Source organism: Salvelinus alpinus, chromosome 24 (genome assembly GCF_045679555.1).
Source record: "Salvelinus alpinus chromosome 24, SLU_Salpinus.1, whole genome shotgun sequence".
NCBI classification, from domain to species: Eukaryota; Metazoa; Chordata; class Actinopteri; order Salmoniformes; family Salmonidae; genus Salvelinus; species Salvelinus alpinus.
This window is the reverse complement of record NC_092109.1, coordinates 7,752,873-7,773,308: the sequence shown is the minus strand read 5'-3', so window position 1 is coordinate 7,773,308 and position 20,436 is coordinate 7,752,873. Positions and strand designations below refer to the sequence as shown.

Sequence of the window (20,436 nt, the reverse complement as noted above, 5' to 3'; positions counted from 1 at the left end):
ACCGTTTGCGCTGTATGTTTAGTTTAGATAATGAGTTGTAAGGACCACAAGTCCTAAGGACTTTAGGCTACATCATATGACTTGGTGCATAGGTCCAGTAGTTCAGTATCTCAGCAACGAAGACCTGGGGAGCTTTCCTCAAGATGCTAAGATCAGGATCGAATTCCTGATTATTATCCTGGTCTATTATTTAGAAGAAACCAAATCACCCTAATCAGCCTAATCTTAATACTTTGTGATACTTTTCAGTGGAATTACTTATTCCTCGTAACAAGGGCCGGGAGTTTGTCTCTGACCATGTGAACTGACCAGGAAAACCTCTGGGCTGGAGTTAGGCCTATAGCCAATACATTTTTCCTTGTCAGGTCATACGGTCAGGAAAGTCTCCTCTTAGCCCTACTCATAACATCTGGTCCACACTTCTATTCTACTACATACTTCTATTCTATTCTACTATGATGTGAAGGATCTCTGACTGAGACAATGACTTTTAAGCCCTCGTTAGTTATAGTCCCATTGTCCTCCTGTCTATCCGCCCAGCAGAACATCTGTCCCCTCTGTCTCTCTGTGTCACCTCTGTTGGGACATCTGGTGTCCCCCTCTCTCTCTCCACGTGTGTCCTGTGGTATGACTATTATTTCTGGAGGAACAGTGGGAGACGATGCTACTTCTGGTTGTTAATGTTTTCTGTCTGCATGATATTATTGGGCTCCCGAGTGGCGTAGCGGTCTGAGGCACTGCATCTCAGTGCTAGAGGCGTCACTACAGACACCCTGGTTTGATTCCAGGCTGTATCACAACTTGCCGTGATTGGGAGTCCCATAGGTTGGTGCATAATTGGCCCAGCGTTGTCCGGGTTTGGCCGGTGTAGGCCTTCATTGTAAATTGTAAAATAAGAATTTGTTCTTAATTAACTGACTTGCCGAGTTAAATAAAATAAAAATACATTATTACTGGTGGTATTCATATTTTTTTTATTTAACTATGTAAGTCAGTTAAGAACAAATTCTTATTTACAATGACGGCCTATATATATATATATACACACACACACAGTACCAGTCAAAAGTTTGGACACACCTGCTCATTCAAGGGTTTTTCTTTATTTTGACTATTTTCTACATTGTAGAATAATAGTGAAGACATCAAAACTAAGAAATAACAACTAAGTTAAACAAATCATAATATATTTTATATTTGAGATTCTTCAAAGTAGCCACCCTTTGCCTTGATGACAGCTTTGCACACTCTTGGCATTCTCTCCACCAGCTTCATGAGGTAGTCACCTGCGATGCAGTGCCTTCGACCGCTGGGCCACTCGGGAGGCCCTACAGCCTACACCATAGGAAAAAACACAAATAACTTGATACATGTGAATAACAGTTTTATAGAGGCTAGATTTTGACTCCAGAGTGCAGATGATGTGTTTGAAAGCACAGTGTTTTGTAGACTCACTCCCATTTATGACATTTCTGTGACTATGCGATAATAAGCTAACTATGTGTAGGCCTATCTTTAGCACCTGCTGTGTGTGTGTGTGTGTGTGTGTGTGTGTGTGTGTGTGTGTGTGTGTGTGTGTGTGTGTGTGTGTGTGTGTGTGTGTGTGTGTGTGTGTGTGTGTGTGTGTGTGTGTGTGTGTGTGTGTGTGTGTGTGTGTGTGTGTGTGTGTGTGTGTGTGTGTGTGTGTGTGTGTGTGTGTGTGTGTGTGTGCATGTTTCCTTAAGATTTTGTGACCCACAGAAACATGTAGGTCCATGACTCTTGCTCACTTGGACAACTACTTAACAGGCTATTAGATAGCGTTCCCTTATTTCAGCTGCCCTGTTCAACCTTAAACACTGACCCCTCCCCTCTCTCTGTCTAGTGGCCTATTGAATTCCTCTTCCCACTGGGCACAGCTTTCCATTTATTGAAAACACTGACCTGTAAAGAAGGGTTGGAGGTAGTTGGTTGTGGATGGGCAGGCTACAACATTTGGATTGTAACGTATGGTAAGGTATGAGACAGACTAGTCCTAGCCTGTAATGATCAGCAGGGTTTGTGAGTCTGCCTGGTCTACTACAGTATTTCATTGGTATGAAAGGGAAAACAGCAAACCACCAACCTGGAGTTAGGTGCCAATAAAATAATCGGAATCGCAATCTAAAAAGCTTATAGAGGAGGTTTCTTTAGATCTGGCTTCATTTAGTTTGCGCTCCCTCTTTTGGAAGGTTCTGGATGGACGATTTCCTTATCTTTCCTCGTGGCCTCTCTCCCGTCAAAAAGAGAGGGCGCCGTGTCAAACGGTTCATCCGAAGTTGTTGTCTTTCTTCTTCCAAGGCCTGTCGTGGTGAATCCTCCTATGTCGGAGCTTACAGGGCCGTTATTATACACGTCTTGTCTCTGGGAGATTGCGGCTCTTTGGCGTTCTGTTCTGAACAGAGATTAAACAGAAGCAACAACAGCAGTCTCTCTGGAGAGTTGAGATGTCAAGGGAGGGAGGGAGGGAGAGGGGAGAGAGAGAGAGAGAGCTTTCCAAAATACTTGGCAGTAGTCAATGATTTGCAGACCCTATCTAAATGTTGCTGGCCACCTTCAGGGGCCAGCATAATGGGGGCATTGTTACCCTCTACCACCCTCTGTGGTTGAAAAACAAGTGTAGAAACTAGCCAGGTTGTTGCCTTGGGGGCTTTATGCAAAGTCATTGCATTATTTGTCAGTGCCAACAGAAGTTATATTTTACCTTTCATTCCATGTTAGATTACAGTAAGGGGCTAAGGAGAGAGGAGAAGGAAGAGGAGGAGAAGAAGGAAGAGAGAGAGAGAGAGGAGGAACAAGAAGAATAGTGGTTTGGGATGCAGCCAGAAAGTCCATTCTCATGCACAGCAGCAGTAGTCTAGTGGTGGATAGCTAATGTATGTTATGGAAGCTGGCTGCTGTCCACACTCTGTCTGATATAAAAGGCAGAGCAGCGTGGATAATACCAGGAGTGATACAGTATTGTGAGCGAGAGAGAGAGAAGAGAGAGAGACAGACAGACAGACAGACAGAGATCAGCCTGGATAATACCAAGAGTGATACAGAAGGGTAGCAGAGAGAGAGAGAGATCAGCCTGGATAATACAAAGAGTGATACAGAAGGGTAGCAGAGAGAGAGCAGCCTGGATAATACCAGGAGTGATACAGAAGGGTAGCAGAGAGAGAGAGAGCAGCCTGGATAATACCAAGAGTGATACAGAAGGGTAGCAGAGAGAGAGAGAGAGATCAGCCTGCATAATACCAGGAGTGACACAGAAGGGTAGCAGAGAGAGAGATAGAGCGATCAGCCTGGATAATACCAGGAGTGACACAGAAGGGTAGCAGAGAGAGAGAGAGATCAGCCTGGATAATACCAGGAGTGACACAGAAGGGTAGCAGAGAGAGAGAGAGAGCAGCCTGGATAATACCAGGAGTGACACAGAAGGGTAGCAGAGAGAGAGAGAGAGATCAGCCTGGATAATACCAGGAGTGACACAGAAGGGTGGCAGAGAGAGAGAGATCAGCCTGGATAATACCAGGAGTGACACAGAAGGGTAGCAGAGAGAGAGAGAGATCAGCCTGGATAATACCAGGAGTGACACAGAAGGGTAGCAGAGAGAGAGAGAGATCAGCCTGGATAATACCAGGAGTGACACAGAAGGGTGGCAGAGAGAGAGAGATCAGCCTGGATAATACCAGGAGTGACACAGAAGGGTGGCAGAGAGAGAGAGATCAGCCTGGATAATACCAGGAGTGACACAGAAGGGTGGCAGAGAGAGAGAGATCAGCCTGGATAATACCAGGAGTGACACAGAAGGGTGGCAGAGAGAGAGAGATCAGCCTGGATAATACCAAGAGTGACACAGAAGGGTAGCAGAGAGAGAGAGAGATCAGCCTGGATAATACCAGGAGTGACACAGAAGGGTAGCAGAGAGAGAGAGAGATCAGCCTGGATAATACCAGGAGTGACACAGAAGGGTAGCAGAGAGAGAGAGAGATCAGCCTGGATAATACCAGGAGTGACACAGAAGGGTAGCAGAGAGAGAGAGAGATCAGCCTGGATAATACCAAGAGTGATACAGAAGGGTAGCAGAGAGAGAGAGATCAGCCTGGATAATACCAGGAGTGATACAGAAGGGTAGCAGAGAGAGAGAGAGATCAGCCTGGATAATACCAGGAGTGACACAGAAGGGTAGCAGAGAGAGAGAGACCAGCCTGGATAATACCAGGAGTGACACAGAAGGGTAGCAGAGAGAGAGAGAGATCAGCCTGGATAATACCAAGAGTGATACAGAAGGGTAGCAGAGAGAGAGAGATCAGCCTGGATAATACCAGGAGTGACACAGAAGGGTAGCAGAGAGAGAGAGAGATCAGCCTGGATAATACCAGGAGTGACACAGAAGGGTAGCAGAGAGAGAGAGAGATCAGCCTGGATAATACCAGGAGTGACACAGAAGGGTAGCAGAGAGAGAGAGATCAGCCTGGATAATACCAGGAGTGATACAGAAGGGTAGCACAGAGGTCAGGCTGAGGAGCACTCAGAAGCTAAATCATGTATGTTTTAATAGCAGCCCTGGAGAGATGACCAAACCAAGCTATGGGATTAAATATAAAATCAGATTGCTTGTCAATAGGCATGACCGTACATAGGCCTACCTACACAGAGCCATATAATAGTATAGAGATGTATAGGTAGGCATAGGCCTTCAAAAAATCCTTTGCTAAGCTACTTTACCACAAACAAGCACATCTTTGTGCGTTTTTGTAACATGTAGCATTAGCCTTCTTAGTGCCTCCTTTGTTGTTCATTTCAAGCCTTCTCACATCTCATGGAGGAGTGGGGTGATATAGCCTACGGCACGGTATGTTGATTTGACTACTTATAATTAAATGGGCCGATCCGATGTGCAGTACAATAGTGGATCGGACAAGGCCTGAAACAACAAGTGTAGGAACGGCTGTGCCTGTCCCAGACCGCTGTGGAAATGAGGTCAGAGGTTACAGCTGATACAGAAGTGGGGCACGAGCAGGGGGCCATGGGATAGGAGGGGGTGAGAGGAAAGAATGAGAGGAGGGGGTGAGAGGAGAGCGAGGGACTGCGTGAGTCAGGATGTTTTCCTCGGGAATGAAACAATGGGACAGCGCGAGGGGTTTTGAACACGAAGGCAGATGCTGACAGGGAATTTCTGTAGATTTCAGATTCAGAAATAGATGGAAACAATGAAGCCGAGCGCCCAGTTTCTGATGAGCGAGACTACATATGCTGTGACTGTCTGCCCCCTGCCTCTTCTGGATTGTCTAAACACGTTGTTTTGATGTGTCAAGGCAATAGAGAATTGCAGTGATGGTTCTCTGTGATGTTGGAGTGCACCTTTGACACAGATTCCTATACTCTCTGTAGTTTTCCTTGATATTTTGTTCTGATATGCAGTGTTATTCATAATTTATTAGCACTTTTTCCGCCTGTAGGAATCGCCTGGCCAAGGTGTTTTTTTCCCTTTCTAGTGGAAAGCCATTCGCTCCCTTTCTTCTCTCTCCTCTTTCTGAGATCTCTCTCTTTCGCACGTGTCTTTCTGACCTCTCTCTTAGACGGTAGAAAGTGTCCTCTTAGTCATGTATTCAGACCACATGTGTCACAATTGTGACACATCTTTTCCCAGAAGTGTCCCCCACAGTCCTGCCTTGTGTTGTCCAGGTAATGAATGAGGGGATGTCGGTAATCTGTCATCAAAGTGAACCCCTCCCTCTTTCTCCACTCCAGTCCCCTCCCTCTAAACCCCTCCTTCTCTTTCTTCTCCACCTCTTTTACGCCCCTCTATCCTCTTTTTTTCCCCCCTCTCTCTGAATCATTCCTCCTCTGACATCCCACTGAGTTCACCTCACGCCTGACGGAGTATTTAGCTTGCATGCTCCCAGGCTACGGCTGGCCGCAGATGCAGAGTGCGTGTAGGAGTGTGTGTGTGTCTCAGTACTGCATCTCTCTCTCTTGTTCCGGGACCCTCGTTCTCTCAGACACCACCAGGGTAGATTCTGGTCTCCTCGGTGGGAATAGGGACAAGGAATAGTGCGCTTGACCCTTCGAATGGTCACTGGACTTCCTTGGTAACCCTTTCTGTGTACTTTCAATGGACTGGATACCGTCAGTATTGTCTGGAGAATGATACCGTTTCCAACCTAACCACAGTGAGGCTTTGACTGGCTGTTCCCACTCTGGGCAGAGGAGAGTTGGACCTTGGTTGGATTTTGACGTTGGACAAGGGTGGATTCCCCCCCCCCCCCCCCCTGCGACTATAGGATACCATGCTGCCTCAACTGCCTCAACTAAGAAGGGTAATGTGACTTAGCCTACGTATTTTGGGTCAAATAATACATTGACAAGATGTGCATTCGATCCCAGAGGGTAGAACTTGAAACATTCATTTTCCAAAAGTGGTCCTCCTACTTTTGTGGAGGGGATGCGTGTGTGAGTGAGGGGGATGTTTGTGCGTGTTGGTGCGTGGTGTGTTTGGATGCAGTGGGGTGTGGAGAAGTTCTGTATTATAGCCCGTTTTCATTCGGAGGAAGCTCATTATGTGTTCGTATGGTGAGACCCTGTTGAGCGGCCGCTATCCAGTGTTTTAATGAACCAAACACCGTGAGGAGATCCGCTGCATCTATTTGGCACAGAGGCTGGCAACGAGTGGCGCGCACCGCTTCAGGGATGAAGGGATGAAGAAGGGAGCAGAGAGAGAAAGGAAGAGGAGAGCATGCTGCAGAGAGTGCGTGAGAGAGGGGGGGGGGGGGGTGAGGGATAAAGACAAAAGAAATAAATAAATATGACATGAGAGGAAGCTACACGGGCATGTCTTTTCATTCCAATAGAATAGCCAAATGTTTTACAACTCTCTTCACGTGAGTGGGTCCACTGAGGGATGTTCGTGTGTAAACCTTCAACCGAATACATATATGCTGCTGTTGTCCTTGTTTTCCTCAGATAGGGATCATAGTATGTTTTATGCTACATACTGTACATGCAGTAGCTATCTAGCCTGCGATCACAGGTTTTTTATGCGGTTATTCATTCCCTTCCATTGATATCATGTCGCCTACCTATGTAAAAACACGTTCGGCCTCATGCTGGCTATAACAATGGTAGCTAGTGCTGAGCAATAAACCAAAATGTTGGTTAATTGAATTCCATTTTGTTCATTTTATTTCTGGGCTCAATGCGCACATTGTGCAGTTAAAAAAAAAGAAAAGATAAATCAGATCAAGCCCGGACTGTGCGATGTAGTAGGGAGTTGTAGTTTCCAACAGGCCAATATTCAATGTAGTTCAGTGCAGAAAACATGGTATTTACTACAATGACCATAATCAATTGCACGCCTATTTGTCTGGTCTATGTGTTTCTTTTATGCCTGCTACATCAGGTTAGTGTGGGGCAGGGAGAGAAGACGGTACGATGGAGAGGGATAGAGAGCAGTTGTTTCGCGAGCTATCTCTACCTGGAAATACATGATCTCAGTGATTGATAGTTGGTATTCAGCAGTCATAATAGTATGCCTTATTTACTTTGAAGAACTAGTAAAATAGTGATTTAGTCAGACAGCGTAGGCAGCAGCTCTATAGAGATGAGATGACTTGAAATGAAACAATAAAGTCATCAAATTAAACACATTTTAATATACACTTCAACTGAAATATTTTATTAAAGTAAAGCAATGTGAATAAATAAGCAGTAATGAGAAGTCACTACCATCATGGGACTTTTATTAATTGTTTTATTCAGTTTTGTTTTTTTTACAGCATTTTACAACCCACATAATGCATAGCGTTTACAAATGTAATGAAGACTGAACTCCAAACTTGATTATTTGTTAATAATTTAACCGAGACTGAACCGACCTAAAAAAGCACTATTCGCTCAGCACTAATGATAGCCTACAGAAAAAAATAACTGTCCCCCCAAAAATATATATTTTTTGGCATCAAACCCATATACTAAACTGCAGAACCCACATCCACTTCCTGTGTCAATGAGCTAATAACTGTAGCAGGCTAACTGTAGCAGGCTAGCTGTAGCAGGCTAACTGTAGCAGGCTAGCTGTAGCAGGCTAACTGTAGCAGGCTGGCTGTGTAAAACGACAGATTAAAGCACCACAAAAGACACCCCCACTAAGAACCCTGTCATGCTGACTGGGACAGTAGCTCGGTCGACAGTTGGGGAATATCCTGCACCGGGGGATTCTGCTTTGGTTGGGTTGAGAAGGAGAGACATTTTCATTTTGTTTGGTTGAGGTGGACTACAGATGATGGGGGACTGTTGGAGCTATACCAAGGTGAATTTCTTACTGTGAATACTGTAAGTGGATGGTAGCTGTAGAGAAGCATGATTACGTGATGTTTTGTGGTGCGCTGGAGTGTGTTATCCTCTACTACAGTAGTGATGTTTTTGTAAGCGACACACAAACATTTCAAACATCTAAATACTACCAGATAGGGGTTATTTGGCTTATAACTGTTGTTGAACCCTTTTTGGTGACACAGTAGAACCCTTTTTTGAAGGTTCAGTAAAGAACCATCCTCATAAGGTTCTAAATGGTGCTATAAGGAACCCTTTCCTAAGGTTCTATAAAGCGCCATTAAAAAAGGTTATATATAGTGGCCTCCCGAGTGGCGCAGTGGTCTAAGGCAGTGCTAGCTGTGCCACTAGAGATCCTGGTTCGAGTCCAGGCTCTGTCGCAGGTGGCCATGACCGGGAAACCCATTGGGTGGCGCACAATTGGCCCAGCGTCGTCCGGGTTAGGGGAGGGTTTGACTGGCCGGTTAGTCCTTGTCCTATTGCGCTCTAGCGACTCCTGTGGTGGGCGGGGTGTACGGTGTTTCCTCTGACACATTGGTGCTTCTGGGTTAAGCTGGGTTGTGTTTTGGAGGACACATGGCACTTGACCTTTGCCTCTCCTGAGTCCGTACTAAAGGTTCTATATAGCACCAAAAAAGGGTTCCGCTATGGGTACAAGCCTTTTTGGGGCTATATAGAACCATTTTTTTGTGTTCTTTATAGAACCTTTATGGAGAATCTGAAAGCGTCTTTGGAAATCATTTTGAAGAACCATACAGTTTTTTTTAATCCTGGATCCGCACCATATTTTATTGTTAAAATTCCATAGGTGCCTCCCGGGTGGCGCAGTGGTCTAGGGCACTGCATCGCAGCGCTAGCTGCGCCACCAGAGACTCTGGGTTCGCGCCCAGGCTCTGTCGCAGCCGGCCACGACTGGGAGGTCTGTGGGGCGATGCACAATTGGCGTCGTCCGGGTTAGGGAGGGTTTGGCCGGTAGGGATATCCTTGTCTCATCGCGCACCAGTGACTCCTGTGGCGGGCCGGGCGCAGTGCGCGCTAACCAAGGGAGCCAGGTGCACAGTGTTTCCTCCGACACATTGGTGCGGCTGGCTTCCGGGTTGGAAGCGCGCTGTGTTAAGAAGCAGTGCGGCTTGGTTGGGTTGTGTTTCGGAGGACGCATGGCTTTCGACCTTCGTCTCTCCCGAGCCCGTACGGGAGTTGTAGCGATGAGACAAGATAGTAATTACTAGCAATTGGATACCACGAAAATTGGGGAGAAAAGGGGGTAATTTTTATTTTATTTTAACAAAAAAAAAACAATTCCATAGGTGTTGGGCCTCCCGAGTGGCGCAGCGTTCTAAGGCACTGCATCGTGTGATTGATGCGTCACTGCTACAGACCCGGGTTTGATCCCAGGCTGTCACAACCAACCGTGATCGGGAGTCCCATAGGGCGGCGCACAATTGGCCCAGCGTGGTTAGGGGAGGTTTTGGCCGGGGGGGCTTTACTTGGCTCATTGCGCTCTTCCGACTCCTTGTGGCGGGCCGGTCATCAGTTGAACAGTGTTTCCTCCGACACATGGGTGCAGCTGGTTCCAGCTTAAGCGGGCGGTGTGAAGAAGTGAGGTTTGGCGGGTCATGTTTTGAGGACGCATGACTCAACCTTTGCCTCTTGAGCCCGTTGGGGAGTTGCAGCAATGAGACAAGACTGAAATTGGGGAGAAAAAGGGGGTAAAATACAATATATATCTATATAATAATTCCATAGGTGTTATTATTGTGTTAATTGACAAGTCTAATCCAGTGAGCTACCTCTGGAACAGCTGGGGGCCCATGATGAAAAAATGGAGAACCACTGACTGATTTAGTCAACCGTTCTCAATTGACACAAGGCCATACGTAAGTCTTTCACAAGACACCATCACTGGCCATAGACATATATATAATATGTGATGGCATAACACAACACATTAGATGAACTGGAAAGACACTCTCACTCCCTGTTGCACAAAAAGAACGATGAGCAAACCACGCCCCAAAATATTCGAATGAGCCGCCTCCCCAGCATTTTAATTATCACTAAAAGAGCGGAGGATCATTTTGTGAACTGCAAAGAACCATTGAAGGGGATGGTTCTTTGAGTCATTATGGTTCCACGTAGAACCATCACCCTTCCAATGGACTCTTGAGGAACTCCCATTTTTTGGGGTGTGTATGTTCCTCTTGTATAGGGGCTACCCTGTTTGTATGGTATTTATATATTTCCTGCCACCTGGTGATTTTTGCTGATTTAGCTTTAATAACATTATGCAGCATCATCAAGTCTTTCTCTATTCTACACATACTTAGGCTATATGACAGAGGAGAGACGATGCGTGAAAAGGATTTGTGTGACTATCATGTACCTCGTGCTTCCTGTTCAACTCCAAGGTACAGATGAGTACGGTTAGGTTGAATAACTGAATGAACCTATGAATCATTTACAAGGCCATTGTGGGGTTAGCCTTTCACAAGACACCGTCACTGGCCATAGTCATACATTCCACTGTCGGCGAAAAGTAGCCTACAGTGAAAGTCTCTGACTTGGAATTGAAGAGGAGGCTGAATGTGTTTGTGTAAATGGTGGGGTCAGGGAGTTCATCAGTGGAGGTGTTTCTGCGTGTAACCAGTAGTGTACAGCAATACTACAGGGCGCCAGAATCTCATTTTAGAGACTATTAGCTGTTTAGAAGAAACCCCAAAACCTCACAATGGCATCCAATAAATGAATTACACATATCAGACAGTCTATAAAGTAAGTCAAGCGTTTTTGTCTGATTGGTGGCTTTGGCTGGTAATAAACAGTCTCTTTGGAATCGGTACAGCTAGCTCCAAGAAGTACCAGGCCCATAAGACTTTTACTAACAAACAAACAACACTAAGTTAGAAAGGCTGGGCTAGACCCACTGTTAAATTCAATTACCTCAACCCTTTCTGTTTCACCCTATTACCTTATTAGAAGGCAGGTGTGCCAAATAGACTTGGATGATAAGTTAAGCGTCGGCAGCAACGCGAGAGAGTAGGTCTAATTGTTGACTGTAAAACCCCTGGCCTTTGAGAAGGGAAAATATTAGCACAAACAGTGTTGCTGTGGGTAATTTGTGTAGGCAATGTACAGCCATTATAATGGCTATCTGGAACTGTTAAACCTCCTGACATTTCAAAGCTGTTGCCACGTTATCAACACACATGGAAAAGGTCATGTAGTCAACTTTTGGTCCTGGCAACTACTGTGGTGAGGTTTGATGGCAAGATGGCTGCCCCAACCAAATCTCAGAATGCAGCATCAAAAACGTTAAAACTGTATTGGGATGTTATATTCATTCTTGCATTGTTCTCTCTCGCTCCTCTGTTTACAGGATCAGTTTGATAACTTGGAGAAGCATACACAGTCGGGCATCGAGTTTGTGGAGAGGTACACCAAATTCGTCAAAGAGCGATCGGAGATTGAATTCAACTATGCCAAGCAGATTAGGTGAGTTCTGTTTCTTTTTTGCCCAGTTATGACCTTAAGTCTCGGCCTCTGTCTAGATATTTCACGAGTGATTGAAATGGATAGTACTCTTTAATAATTTAATCATTTCAGTCTCAGCTTTCTTCAGCGTACAGAGTATAACATAATTATAACATATAAGATATTTCGCTGCCATTAAAAACAAGCATGTCATGCTTCCACACAGGCAAAGTCAATGACAGTTTGACGATGTTCATCTCATTCAGCCTGCAGTGAGCACATCACTACTGTGTTGGTTTTAGTGAGGTCGTATCAGAGCGCCTGGCAGACTCAGCGGTGTTAGCTTTAGTCAGGTGGAGGGTAAAAATAAACAGAACAATGATGCCTGGAGCGGTAGTCTGTCTCTCTTTCTCTCTCTCTTTCTCTCTCTCTTTCTCTCTCTCTTCTCTCTCTCTCTCTCTCTCTCTCTCTCTCTCTCTCTCTCTCTCTCTCTCTCTCTCTCTCTCTCTCTCTCTCTCTCTCTCTCTCTCTCTCTCTTTCTCTCTCTCTAGCTGTCTGTTTCTCTCTCGGTCTCTCTTTCTTTGTTTCTCTCTCTCTCTCTCGTCTCTCTCTCTCTCTCTCTCTCTCTTTCTCTCTCTCTAGCTGTCTGTTTCTCTCTCGGTCTCTCTTTCTTTGTTTCTCTCTGCGTCTCACTCTCTCATTTCTCTCTCTGCGTCTCACTCTCTCATTTCTCTCTCTCTCTCTCTCTCTCTCTGACACGATAGTGTTTTTCTCTCGCTGTTTTCCGCTGGAGGCGAGAGGAAGTAAGGTTGGCGGCAAGGTGGGGGGCAGGTTGGGGGCATGTGTTGCCATAGTAACGATGCATCATCATTGTCATCCCCAGCCAGCGCTGACCCACATTTATTTTTTTCCAATCACGGGGGAAGTGTCAGTCGTTTAGTCCCGCCCCCCTTTTAAACCTGCGCTCTTCCTCCCCTCAAATTCCATCAACCCACATTTTGGGATTTGGTTCCCCAGGAAGGAGGGTAGGGGTGAGGGGATATTCTTCCTAAGTCCTCTTACACCCCAACAACAAGCAGCAGGGATCTTCCCCGAAATCCCTTATCTCGTTCCCTAGAGAGGGCCCATAAGAGGGCTAAGCACTCTAAGTACTGACTACTGACCAACCCCCATCCAGCACCCCTCCTCTGCACCCCTAACCCCTAACCCCACCTCCTTCTCTTTCTAGATAAATCTTCCTTTACCAATGAGATAATAGAACTAGTAGTTCCTCACTCTCTGTTTGCATGCATAGCGCACACACACGCATGTTCGTACACACACACGCATGTTCGTACACACACATACACACACACACACGACATGACCTAATTAGTTTCCGTATGTGTCTGACTTTGGTATCTGTAACACAGAGATAGTATTTTATGGAGCGATTTCAGTGCCAACCAGCCTCACAACCGCAGACTGTGTATGGCGTCGTGTGGACGAGCGGTTTGCTGATGTCAATTTTGTGAACAGAGTGCCCCATGGTGGTGGTGGGGTTATGATATGAGCAGGCATAAGCTACAAACAATGAACACAATTGCATTTTATCGATGGCAATTTGAATGCACAGAGATACCGTGGCGAGATCCTGAGGCCCATTGTCGTGCCATTCATCCGCCGCCATCACCTCATGTTTCAGCATGATAATGCACGGCCCAATGTCGCAAGGATCTGTACACAATTCCTGGAAGCTAAACATGTCCCAGTTCTTCCATGGCCTGCATACTCACCAGACATGTCACCCATTGAGCATGTTTGGGATTTTTTAATTTAATTTTAAATTTTATTTAACCTTTATTTAACTTTGAGCACGTTTGGGATGCTCTGGATTGACGTCTACGACAGCGTGTTCCAGTTCCCGCCAATATCCAGCAACTTTGCACAGCCATTGAAGACGAGTGGGACAACAGTCCACAGACCACAGGTTTTCTGATTCACGCCCGTACCGTTTAAAAAAAAAAGTATCTGTACCAACAGATGCTAATCTGTATTCCCAGTCATGTGTAATCAATAGATTGGGACCTAATGAATTTATATCAATTGACTGATTGACCTTATATGAACTGTAAAAATCTTTGAAATTATTGCATTTTGTGTTAGTATAGTTTTGTTCAGTATAGTTGAAATGCCCTGTCATAGCCCTTCTAAGGATAGCCTTTCCACTCCCTATTTAATATTGCTTTTTGACTGGGTTAGAACCCGGTCTCCTGCGTGTCACAAGACTGAGTTAGCCCACTTAGTTAAAGCCTATAAAGGTAAGTTCATGTAAAGGACGACACGATGCTTGCTTAACGAGTACCCCTTCCCCCTGATTTAGCTCGTACCGAGACTCAAACTCAGGACCTCTGCCTCGCAAACACGTGACCGCTCACCCGAAGCACTCCAACCCACCGCGCTATTGAGAATTGTGCAAGGAGCGACACTTCAGGCTGATAAGTGAGTTTCACAGATCGCTATCTGCTACATTCACCTCCTTAACTCACTCCACAGCAACCCCGGCGGTTGAACCAGCACAACTGTAGGTTCCGAGTCCAGTGGCACCATTGTAATGGACGTCACGCTGCCTGCTTAGCGAATACCGCTTCCCCCTGATTCAGCTCATATGGAGACTCGAACTTAGGACTTCTGCCTCCGAAAAACACATGTGACCGCCCTCCTGAAGCATTTCAACCCATCGTGCTATTTAAAAAAAAAAAGAAAAAAAAAAGGGCCTACTTTAAATTGCGCAAGGGGCGATACTTTGAAATGATCTGCTACACTAATACAAGTCTTCAAAATCCAGCAAGGTGACTTGGCGCGGTTTGGTGATCCATGCTTATGTGTTGAGAACCTTGCCTGAGACCTGAAGACGTGTTAGTTTGACATGTGTTAGTTTGTGTTAGACATACTCTAGTTTCAAGCAGGGCAGACTGGCCATCTGGCATTTCGTGCAAATGCCAGATAGACTGGTACATTTTTTTCGCCCAGTGGGCCTGTCTAACATGGGTTTTTTGCATAAAGTTATTTGGCTAATAATGGGGGCCGCACGGAAAAGAATGGGCCGGTGTGTTCAAAATGCCAGGGCCAGGTTTTGGTCCCAGTCTGCCCCTGGTTTCAAGTCTACAGCAAGGGTAGTCATTATAAGATGAACATTTGACTCGGCTGAGACTGTGTTAGCCTGTTGAGCTAAAGCCTAGGCTAAAGCCTGGCCATTGTTCCTGTTACTTGGATGGATCTCTTCAAGTAGGTCAAAGGAGGGTGAAGTGTAACACAGGTGATACTGTGACCATGCTCGTGGGATAAGAAAGTTGCATTTTCTAGTGCACAGGAGACCTGTGTTAGAACCCAGTCGGTCAAACTAACACGCGTCTTCATGTCTCAGCCAAGGTTGTTCATTACATAGCCTCACGGGCAGTCTGATCCCACGAGCTTACATGAATGGATCGCTACACGCGGGAATCAGTCTGGTAATTGTGAGGTTGCTCATCACATGGATGGACCACCAAACCGCCTCTGTTGCACTCTACTTAAATGGAGTGCACCGCTCCTTCTGCTTCTGTTTGCCACAGAAAGGGTTGTTGTTGTGCAGTAGGCCTGATTTCGAACCCAGTCACTTACGTTGGTGCCGTGATCTCTGAGTATGAGGTCAAAAGAGGGGCGAAATGTAACCGAGACTTGAGGACTTGCGTTCGCTTCCTGAACGAATCCCTTTGGGCTTCATCTAAGTGGGCTAACACGGTCTTGTGACATGCAGGAGACCTGGTTCGAACCCAGTCAGTCACAAGAGCAAGATTAAATAGGGAGTGGAAAGGCTGTCCTTAGACGGGCTATGACAAGGCTATTTAACTACATCTTCATAGAAGGCAACAACAAACACATCCATGCTCCAGAGATTCTTAGCTTTCAGGAACAGGGGGGGTCATAGCTTATAGCTGAAGTGGTTCAAACGTTAGAGCCAAATTGGCTTCAGAAACTGCTAGAAAACGTATATATACCACAGAGAGCGTTTTGATTTCATCTGTGTTCTCCTCTACCATTCCTAGCTGGTACCAGGATGTTGTCTCTGGTTTTGAATCTGAATTTGGAGAGCTGAATCTGAATGCATCTGAGAAGTTGAATACATGAAACGTTGATTAACTTGAAATTATAGTTTGTAAACTTGATACACGGACAATGAATGCAATAACTACCATATTCCAACTGAATATATAAATATTGAATTGTCATTTTAAAACTGAATGCGGTGTTCATTCAATTCAGTTTCAAATCATGAAATACAAGTTCAATTTATAAATTAAAATTTTTTAATTTGTGTATTAAACATTCAAATATTCAAATTCAAATATATTCAATTCAGGTAAAAATTTCTGTTGACACTGAAATCGCTCCATAGATGTGTTTTTTGCATTTTGCATTTGCGGCGGTCGGATGTTTTCATTCACTCTGCTTACACAAACCCATTTGTTTCTCACCCAGACGACCTACTGCTATCACAGACAAATATGATTTACAAATTACAGAATGGGTAGCCCTGTTTCTAAAGCTTCAGCAAGGTTATTCTGTTTTTTTAACACAGTGTGCATCTTTGTATGTGTATTATCTTTGGACTAATTGTTCTCCCACCAATCAATTTAGCTCGTTGAAGCAGATTGAATCTACCTGGATCACTCCTAGCCCTTTGAGATCTAATAAACGCTAATGCAATTGGCCCTTTGATCATCCGCCCCTCGTCACACCTCTATGCTGGAGGAAGTTAGATTCATTGATTATTTCTTTTTCTCTCTCTTTCTTCTCCTCCCTCTCTTTCCTGCCTCTCGTCTCCCCTGTGTTTGTCTCTCTTTCTTCTCCTCCCTCTCTTCCCTGCCTCTCTTCTCCTCTGTGTTTGTCTCTCTTTCTTCTCCTCCCTCTCTTCCCTGCCTCTCGTCTCCCCTGTGTTTGTCTCTCTTTCTTCTCCTCCCTCTCTTCCCTGCCTCTCGTCTCCCCTGTGTTTGTCTCTCTTCTCCTCCCTCTCTTCCATGCCTCTCGTCTCCCCTGTGTTTGTCTCTCTTTCTTCTCCTCCCTCTCTTCCCTGCCTCTCGTCTCCCCTGTGTTTGTCTCTCTTTCTTCTCCTCCCTCTCTTCCCTGCCTCTCTTCTCCTCTGTGTTTGTCTCTCTTTCTTCTCCTCCCTCTCTTCCCTGCCTCTCGTCTCCCCTGTGTTTGTCTCTCTTTCTTCTCCTCCCTCTCTTCCCTGCCTCTCGTCTCCCCTGTGTTTGTCTCTCTTTCTTCTCCTCCCTCTCTTCCCTGCCTCTCTTCTCCTCTGTGTTTGTCTCTCTTTCTTCTCCTCCCTCTCTTTCCTGCCTCTCGTCTCCCCTGTGTTTGTCTCTTCCCCCCCCTTCCTCTCTTGAACCTTTTTGAGCTTTTTCTCCTCACTACTGTAATACTGCTGTAGCTTGACCTTGTCCGTGTGAGTTCTGATAGAGCTGTGGTTTCTGTTAGATCTCTGATAGATCTGTCATACGGTCTCTGGGCCTGAACATGGCGACAGCTCTCTGCTGTGTATGAAATATCTCACAGATGGTTAGCACCTCTGCATCAGCCATTAGAACGGACTGCTCAACAAGACAAAACACGTCGCTCTGCTCTGCAGATAACATGGCACTACAACGCATCACGAGAATTATCAGAAGAGAAATGGTCGAAAATGAGACCAGATGCATACAGTGAGCTCAAAGTATTGGGGACAGTGACTCATTTTTGGCTGTTTTGGCTCTGTACTCTAGCACTTTGGATTTGAAATGATACAATGACTATGAATGGATTGTAAATAAGCGAGAAAGTTAGACCCACAAATATCATACCCCCAAGACATGCTAACCTCTCACCATTACATTAACAGGGGAGGTTAGCATTTATTTTTTTGGGGGGGGGGGTTGTTTGTGCGGACAGTCTGTGCGTTAACCCTATAGTCATTGTATAATTTCAAGAGCCAAAACAACAACAAAATTGTCACTGTCCCAATACTTTTGGAGGTCACTGTATTTAAAACCGTGCATGATATAGTGTGTAGACAGACGGCATGGCTGGCTGCACAATACACAGTGCACAGTACCATTAGGCCTACCATTTCACCAAACCAAACAGCATGCGCTGGTATAATCTAGGTTAAATCCTCCTCCACTGTACCGAATGGATAAACACGCACAATGTTTCAATATAGTACACAAGGCTACAGTGCATTAGGTTTCCTCCCCCAAGCACAGTAACACACATTGGCATAAACCACAGTACAGTAGAGTACAGTAGGCTAAGGACTATCATTGTGCATACTACTAAGAAGAATGGGGGTGTGGGTGTTACAAACACACTGTCTAGAGAAAATGACACAGTATCACCCAATATGGGGCACACACACGCATGCACACGCACGCACGCACACACACACACACACACACACACACACACACACACACACACACACACACACACACACACACACACACACACACACACACACACACACACACACACACACACACTGGTCTAATCCTTGTTAAGTCCTATGAGCATCCCCTGTCTGTCTGTGTGTTGGTTAAAGACTCTATGGAGGAGGAGGAGGAAAGCCAAAGGCATTTTGAAATGACATCTGGCCACGAGAGACAGCCAGGGTAAAAGCAAGAGAGAAAATGAAGAAGAGCGGGGGAAGAGGTAGATCTGCCTGGCAACAGAGCAGACACCAGAGGAGACTAGTAGGGGGTTGTGAGAGAGAGAGAGAGAGAGAGAGAGAGAGAGAGAGAGAGAGAGAGAGAGAGAGAGAGAGAGAGAGAGAGAGAGAGAGAGAGAGAGAGAGAGAGAGAGAGAGAGAGAGAGAGAGAGAGAGAGAGAGAGAGAGAGAGAGAGAGAGAGAGCGAGAGAGAGAGAGAGAGAGAGAGAGAGAGAGAGAGAGAGAGAGAGAGAGAGAGAGAGAGAGAGCAGACATGCTGTAGTGTTTTTAGCACATCCATGATTCGTTCATTCATTTTTTTAAACACATCCCATGCGTGGCATTTAAATGCTGGTACTGTCGAGGAGAAACACGTAGGCCTATGCATGTCTCAATGGCAGAGTTAGGCCTACACGGTAGTCTAATAATGACCTTTGCTACTGTCAATGGCCATTACAGTTGTTGTACCAGTATTATTAATATTGCCCCTATTATATTGCTGCAGTAGCTTAGTCGTTGAAGAGGCAGCAGTCGTTTCGTATCTTTTTTTCCCCCATTGGCCATTAATATTAATGACCACGACCGTCGCAGGGGTTCTGTTGATATTCTACTGTTCCTATTGACCTTCATTGTGCTCACCATGTGCGACCTGACCTCTATTCCCAATGAGGGGGTTAATGGTCCAAACATCAGCATAGTAAACAACACACCATGCATGAGTGAGAAGACCTAGCGACAGTATGCAGGGTCCAAACACACCAAGAAAGTCGTGAAGAGGGCACAACAAGAGAGCATCCTGACCGGTTGCATCACCGTCTGGTATGGCAACTGCTCTGCATTCGGCCGTAAGGCGCTACAGAGGGTAGTGTGTACAGCCCAGTACATCACTGCGGCCAAGCTTCCTGCCATCCAAGACCTATATACTAGGCGGTGTCAGAGGAAGGCCCAAAAAATTGTCAAAGACCCAAGTCATAGACTGTTCTCTCTGCTACCGCACGCCAAGCGCTATCAGAGCGCCAAGTCTAGGTCCAAAAGGCCCTTTAACAGCTTCTACCCCCAAGCCATAAGACTGCTGAACAATTAATCAAATGGCCACCCGGACTATTTACATTGACACCCCCCCCCTCTTTGTTTTTACAGTGCTGCTACTCGCTGTTTATTATCTATGCATAGTCACTTTACACCTACCTACATGTACATATTACCTCGACTAACCTGTACCCCTGCACATTGACTCTTTACCGGTACCCCCTGTATATAGCCTCGCTATTGTTATTTTATTGTGTTAGTTTTTATGAAAAAATTTACTTTAGTTTATTTAGTAAATATTTTCTTAACTCTGTTTCTTCAACTGCATTGTTGGTTAAGGGCTTGTAAGTAAGCATTTCACGGTATGTTCTACACCTGTTGTATTCGGCGCATGTGACAAATAACATTTGATTTGATCTACGCTCTTTACAAGGAGCACATGTGCTCCGAAGTTGAAAAATGTAGGTGCACACAAATACATTTAGGAGCACAATGAAAAAATATTTGAAGTAATAAAGCTAGAATCCTTCATTTTTTCGAGGTGTACTGGTGCTCCTAGATAAAAAAAAGTTCCAGGTCGCACAGCAAAATATTTAGGTGCATATGCGAGTAAAATGGTGGCATAGTGGAGCCCTGATGTGACTCACCATTCACTGCCTGGCTGCCGTGCAGCATTCATTGCTTCCTGATTCGCTCTGCATCTGTCTGCTGAAGTCTAATTGGCTTGTGTGGTGTGTTGCCGTTTCTAGGTGGATTCTTCTAATTGGTTTACCTGTTTTTATTGGCTGTCTGGTAGAGTCTACTGTACATACACGGAGTGTACAAAACACCTGCCCTTTCCATGACAATGACTGACCAGATGAATCCAGGTGAAATCTAGGATCTCATATTGATGT

At 45.4% G+C, this 20,436-nt stretch overlaps 1 protein-coding gene and 1 long non-coding RNA gene across 25 annotated transcripts in view; one reads left to right on the top strand and one right to left on the bottom strand.

Annotated features, from left to right (window-relative positions):
- The window catches only part of LOC139552065 (formin-binding protein 1-like), a 105,244-nt gene that overhangs the window by 30,122 nt on the left and 54,686 nt on the right, over positions 1–20,436 (top strand). For 9 of the 24 annotated variants that reach the window (XM_071363442.1, XM_071363455.1, XM_071363453.1 and 6 more), the window contains exons 1-2: positions 5,848–6,326; positions 11,714–11,829. In XM_071363442.1, coding sequence (XP_071219543.1) covers positions 6,297–6,326; positions 11,714–11,829 — 146 coding nt within the window. In that variant the 5' untranslated portion in view covers positions 5,848–6,296. Of the gene's footprint in view, positions 1–5,846; positions 6,327–11,713; positions 11,830–20,436 lie in introns of those variants that run through there. The other 15 variants (XM_071363446.1, XM_071363444.1, XM_071363443.1 and 12 more) reach the window with 6 other exon arrangements.
- On the bottom strand, positions 1,084–2,441 carry LOC139551932 (uncharacterized). Its single transcript, XR_011670334.1, has 2 exons — positions 1,924–2,441; positions 1,084–1,335 (listed from the first exon to the last, which is right to left on the bottom strand). It is a non-coding gene; the product is annotated as an uncharacterized lncRNA (long non-coding RNA).